General features: G+C 39.9%; 1 protein-coding gene across 1 annotated transcript; it reads left to right on the top strand.

Annotated features, from left to right (window-relative positions):
- The first annotated feature begins 3,880 nt into the window (after nucleotides 1-3,880).
- On the top strand, nucleotides 3,881-4,754 carry LOC147444995 (uncharacterized). Its single transcript, XM_086527982.1, has 2 exons — nucleotides 3,881-4,132; nucleotides 4,266-4,754. The coding sequence occupies exons 1-2, from the start codon at nucleotides 3,937-3,939 to the stop codon at nucleotides 4,589-4,591; spliced, it is 522 nt and encodes a 173-aa protein (XP_086384108.1). The 5' UTR covers nucleotides 3,881-3,936; the 3' UTR covers nucleotides 4,592-4,754.
- The last annotated feature ends 1,637 nt before the right edge of the window (nucleotides 4,755-6,391 follow it).

The following is a 6,391-nucleotide window of genomic DNA, read 5'->3' as shown; positions in this document are numbered from 1 at the left end:
AGCTTGAAATATAAATCTAAGGACTTTTTTATTTATGTAATGACAAAAGGGTAAGTGAGAACCATTATTGTATGCTAACAAAACAAGATAAAAGTTTTACCTCAAAAGCCATAATTGTCTAATACTTAAAAATCAAATCTCATTACCTCATTAAAAAAAAACTACAACTTTCAAATACATCAAAAGATGTTTTTGACATCATGTATGCGTTTGGAGTGCCAAAAAAACCTAGTTTAAGTTGCTAATCCAAAATGCTAATCTCCAATGTGTATAAAACACCAAAATCTAGTCTACTTTTTTGCAAGCTTCAAGTGATGGTTTATGATAGCTACAACACCCCAAATGCGCTCAAACTCACTACGTAGATAGGCTATGCTTTGATAGACACCCCTATTCTAACAATAACTTGTTTTGTCACCTTGATAAAATCACGATTGCTTGGATAACCTATTTTTAGTAGACAATCATACTCAAAATTAAAAGATATGGTGAGAAACTTATGTCAAATAAACAAGATTTCGCTTGCAAATATGTAGCTATGTCAGAATTGCATTGCTAATCCATACAAATGCAAGAAGCAAGAGAAAAGACACAAACATCAACATGAACCATATGCTCACATTGTAATATCCAAAATTAAGTTATTTTTACAAAAGTTGACCTCTCTCTCTCTCTCTCTCTCTCTCTCTCTCTCTCTCTCTCTCTCTTTGCCCCCCCTCTCCCTCGAGACCTTGTAAGAGAAAAGGTCAAGAGAAAAGACACAAACATCAACATCAACCGTGTGCTGACATTTTATTATCCAAACTTCAGTTATTCTTACAAAAGTTACCCTCCTCTCTCTCTCTCTCTCTCTCTCTCTCTCTCTCTCTCTCTCTCTCTCTCTCTCTCTCTCTTGTATTGCATTCATCATGATATAACTCTGCGGTGCCATATGTCATTTTTGTCTTTAGAAGATGATAATCTAACATTTAATTTCATTTGTGTGTGTCACTTATTTAATTTGCACTTCTTGCTAGCCACTCAGTGATCATGAAATCTTGAAAGCTCATTTTGACCATGGTGCTAAGTGGATTTGTTTTGAAATAGAATGCCTACCATTTAGATTTTGAGGAGTTATTTTATTGAGTTATTGTCTTGACTTTTCAAATCAGTAATAAATCATATGCACAAGTGTCCTTGGTAGAGGTACAATTTATCCCTTTTTGGTAAAGACAAATGCTTGGGGGGTTCACTATTAATTAATACCACCTCTATAACGTGCGTCCACGAAATATTAAAAAAACCACTCCTTTAACATGTCCGAATGAATAAAATGATCCTTTATTTTTTTTTTCAAAATTGAATATAAAAACTCATTATTTTAATGTATCTCTATTAAATTATTATTTTTTAAACATTTTAAAAGCCCTGCTTTGAAACTCACATTATATATTAAAATGATTAGATAGTGAAACAACCCCCCCCCCCCCCCCCCCCCCCCCCCACCACCCAAAACCCCCCCACAAAAAACAAAAAGGACAAATGCAGGCCAAATCTTGTTATTCTTAAAGGTTACAACATCATGAGCAAACTAGTTAGTACCTAGTAAACCTGTATCTAAATCAAAGCCTCTCATCTTTTCTTTTCTTTGCACACCAAAAGTTTGATAAAGGTTGGTCGCCTTTTTATTTGACACATCAAAAGCTTCATAAAGATTGCTCATTATTTGAGTATAGCAATCATCCGATTTGATGCCACACCTGGATATGCCAACAACCATAGTTTACTGTCTTCATCATGGCCTACTTTGTTTAATATTCAGTATGTGTTTAACGTGTCTTGATTTGTAGAGGCCGGTGGCATATGTGTAAGATAACATGGGGAGTAATCTAATGGAAGAGGTATCACCACAAACACCAAGAGTGCACACACCAGAAAGGTCATAATAAATAATTTGAAAGGGGGTAAGGCTAGCTGCACCCCAATGAGGTGTAGCTACCTTACCCAAATTTCCTTGGTCTTCACCCTTGGCACTATCTCACACGGACAGGGTGGGAGCAGGGCTTGGGAAAAGATAGGCTCGTTTTATCCAAAGCCTATTCAAAATGAACAATGGCCTGCTCAAATTTGGACAAGAAGGTTGTCAAGCCGGTTCATCTTATGGAATATTTATTCATAATATGAGATTTTAAAGTTGTTATCCCTCTCAAATTTAAGCCTGCTCATATGGGTGTGAAAAAGTTCCAAAGCTGAACCCACAAAAAATGTTTCCCGAGCCCTAGGCGGGAGGGGATCGACGATTGAGGTGATCTGTCCCGTTCAATGCACATTTGTAAATTCAGGACATTTGGTAGATTTGGGGAGAAAAGGAACTTCGGGGCGGGTCACGCCCCGTGTCTTGAACCCACGATCTCCGCATAGCGCAGTAACCACTACACCCGCTTGCGGTCATTGAAATAAAGGGGATTTGAGTATGTTATATAGTAAATGAGGGGGCATTTGTAAATTCGGGGTAAATTTGTAAATTCAAGTCACCCACCTGTCGTTAGATTCGACGGTCCACGATTGACATGCCCCCCGTTTTTCTCCTCCACCATTGATCCCCTCCCACCTTGCCCATGTTGGATAGTGACGACGGTTTTTCACCCTTGCATAGTTTTCAAGTTCGATATGGATGTAGTTCTACCTTGAAATTCCCAATTTCCACCATATCTCTATGCTCGATCGATCCTCTCTTAAAAAGGACAAACAAGACAACTAAAGAAATTGTTTTTATCTGAATATTACAATGCCACGAAATTACCTTTATAATTTTCCTTCTTTTCATTAAGAAGGCTTCATAGAAACATCCCTTTTCTTTGAATAACTAACGTTTAAGTTTTTTCACTCTTAGTTTGAATCAGGGCAGTATTTTTTGTATTTTCATTTGGAAGCTTCTTTTTCAGCTTTCATCCTGTCCTCCAAATAAGGGCTATTGAGAATCTCATATGAAGCACCATTTTCTTGTTCATATAATTGAAGTTTCTCAAATGGTATAACTCTCTGCAAGCACAATTAAAAATTGAAGTTAAAAATACTTTTCTATTGAACCAAATGATATGCCGTAACCTCCTCGACACATGATAAATTTGGTAACGCTCAGGGAACCAAAGCCAAAAAAAAAAAAAAAAAAAGTTACCAATCGTAACTTCATTCGAGTCGAAGTTATCATTCCAAATTGCATCAATATGGACGAAAGGGGTACATGTTTTTTGTTGGCTCTTTTTATTTCATTTGAGACGATGGCCAAAAGCGGCATAATTTGCATTCTTTTAGGTAAAGTCAAGCTATGGGCCTAGAAAACTATTTCTCTTTCACATTCATCAAAATTTAGAGGTAAATCTCAAAATCTTAGCGCAAGTCGATCAAATCACCTCAAAAGGTGCACACAGTTTATTTCTTCCCTCGGAAACAACGAGATGTGCACATAATTGCTTAGAATCTAGCAAGATTCGCCTAAGAAGGGAGCAGCCTTCTGTAGGCAAATGCCTTCTTTATATGCTGCTTAGGATCGGGTGATCCTACCCCAAGTTCTATGTTTGATTAAAGAGAACAAGAGTACTCAGGAGAAACGTTTTGGGTCTAATATAATAAAGCCTTGTTTTGTTAAATCCTAGTTTAAGGTTGCAACGTGTGATAATGTGCATGAAAGACATTTGGTCGACCTAATTTGATTCCAAAGGAATGATGCAACCTAGAAGTTGAACATAGATTTGCATGCATGCTGAATTAGGGCTTTGACGAAGGGAGCCCAGAATAATTGATGCCAGATGGCCACTACACATTAAGTGGGCATTGATGCTAGCTTCTGAACTCTGTCGGACGCGGCTTTATAAATGCTGATACGCGGAGATGAAGAAGGCATTGGAAGCTGAAGAGATCAGAGAGAGAGAGAGAGAGAGAGAGAGAGAGAGAGAGATGCAGCAGGGGCAGCAGAAGCAGGTAGTGCGGGTCATACCTATCAGCTGCGCCACGTCGGGTGTGAACAATAATATAGTAAATGGTGAGGCGGCGGTCAAGAGCGCGCCTGGCATGAACATGTCGAAGAAGGCGCCGCTGAGCGTGGAGATGCACGAGACGATTGAAGGGTTGGAGGTCACGGCAAGCCTGGCAGGCAAGCTCAAGCATAATAATTAGCGCTGCATTTCATGTGTTGGATTCCGACGCCATCTGATCTTTAATTCTATAAAGTTATGCTGTTTTATTATTATGATAATGTATTATATCGTATGCATGGCAATATGCAGGGCTGGGGATGGCGCCGGAAATCGAAGTGCAAATCAGAGGACGAGCGGTGAGCGTTAGTGCAAAGGGGTCAGCAGGAGGCCCCTCGCGTTTCGCCGCATGGGAGCTTCCCAAGAGTGTGAGCGCCGAGCAGGCCGTTGCCAGCCTCGATCGCTCCAGCAACCTCCTCCTCATCACGTTTCCGCGCACTCCTCTTTCAAAGGCGCTGCAGCCTGCACCTCAGTACTATTCTTATGCACCCGCCGCCCCTATCTACACAAAGCGCACGTCTTATAGTACACCCCAACAATCCCTCATCACACCTCAAAATAACTACTACTACTATTAATCCGTTCAGCTAACGCATACTTATATGAATACCTAAGGCCACATGAGCACCAAGCAATTTACGCAAGAATAATATGTGTGCTATAAAACACATAATGTTAGCATCCTGAATGGCTTTGTCACTACTTTTATTTCCGTCCTGGCTGATTAATTAACGAGATGCTTTTGCTATCATGACTTCTACACATCATCTAGTTGGCAGTCACTAATATGTTTCTCTCTCTCTCTCAATATTGTCTCTATTAGTGGGCCATGGCAGGCGATCAAAATAAGGGCACTACATAATTGAAAGTGCTAAACTTTATGGCTTATAACATTGCCAGCCAAAGATTACGGAGTCTTAAAAAAACGGTACACAAAACATTCTTATTTGAATCCCTCTGAAAGGCCCAAAGGTACGTACGTGCTACAATATAGAATGTGAGGAGAACATCAGTTTTGGAGCACTCTTACCCCCTCTCTCTCTCTCTCTCTCTCTCTCTCTATATATATATATATATATATATATATATATATATATATATATATATATATATATATATATGACTTGGCAGCTTCCAATTCATATTGCCTCGAATCTCCTCATTTTTCTCAGAAGGTGAAGCTTGAGGCTCCGATGCACTCCAAAAACTTGCGATCACTCGTGCGAATCAGTCTAACCACTCAGTCCTGCATAGCTGGCTGCATCCCTTACCAAGCCACAAAATTTTGACGCCCCTGCGCGTGAAGAGGTTTGCCGCCTTCTCTGAACCCAGCCTATATATAAAATATTTTGAATCTCCCCTCCCTTGCTACTCGTCCGAGCTCTGCGCCCTTCCTCGCCCAACACGTAACAAATTCTCCCTCGCCTTACTTCCCTCCAACATTCACTCGTCGCCCTCAGCCGGACGGCCTCGGTATTGCGTCTGTCAATGCGCTAGCGCTCATGGCACCTTCCAAGATTCATTTCATTTTTTGAATTTTCTCCAACCCGTACCCCTGTCTTCGTTTGCCAAGTAAAATACTTCTCCCTAAGTAGAGCTTCTTCTCCATAAGAAGATCAACTATGGAAAGACTATCCATTAGGGAAGTTAGAGGTCATTTTTTTGCCATGCAAAAATAGTAGAGAGAAACAAGGCTTTTCAATGCAAGTGCCCAAGAAATTTTAAAACCCAAAATTTGGAAAAAACCTTCACTTTTTTACCATGTGCACTACCCCATCACCAAAAGAACCCTACCACTATTCAAATTCTCTTCATTGAAGAGGTTTGTAGGAGACGGCATAAAAGGGCTATTAAGCAATGCACAAAACCTTGCAATAGAGAGGAACACTCTTACGCTGTCATACCGTGGCATGTTCATACTGTGAAATTACAATATCTACCTCATTCTCAATGCTTTTATTATGTGGAACCAAATGCTATGATGTACATAGTGTGATATATGCAAAAACGTATGTCATGGTTATAGACGTGTACATACCTTGCCAGGCAGGCGAGGCCAGGGACGTGGCACCGTTGCATGTTTTACCACATTAAAGAATGTCTGATTTTTTTTAGGAATGGACAAATGTCAAGTGTTCCGAAGTGACATGCTCGTTTACCTAGAAAGTTCAATGCGGACAATCTCGGTCAAAGATATCAGGTTTCATGCGTGGGCGTAAAAGAAGTGTCCAAAGTGCTTACCAAGTGGAAAAATGAGATTCAACATGAAACTTGAGCCCAATGGGATTTTTTCACAAATTTAGGGATTTTTCCCAACTCGTTTGGGCTTTTTACGGACAAAAAGGAACATTTTTGGACTAAAAATGGCTAAAAATGTC

The sequence above is a fragment of the Adiantum capillus-veneris genome, chromosome 13 (genome assembly GCF_014529385.1).
Source record: "Adiantum capillus-veneris isolate H3 chromosome 13, ASM1452938v2, whole genome shotgun sequence".
Lineage (NCBI taxonomy): Eukaryota > Viridiplantae > Streptophyta > Polypodiopsida > Polypodiales > Pteridaceae > Adiantum > Adiantum capillus-veneris.
This window is presented reverse-complemented; position numbering and strand designations above follow the sequence as displayed.

Bases quoted from the DNA above. Each gene is read 5' to 3' on its own strand.
- LOC147444995 (XM_086527982.1), top strand. From the start codon at position 3,937: ATGCAGCAGGGGCAGCAGAAGCAGGTAGTGCGGGTCATACCTATCAGC. The intron at 4,133-4,265 runs GCAAGCTCAAGC...GGCAATATGCAG, and splicing joins GGTCACGGCAAGCCTGGCAG to GGCTGGGGATGGCGCCGGAA.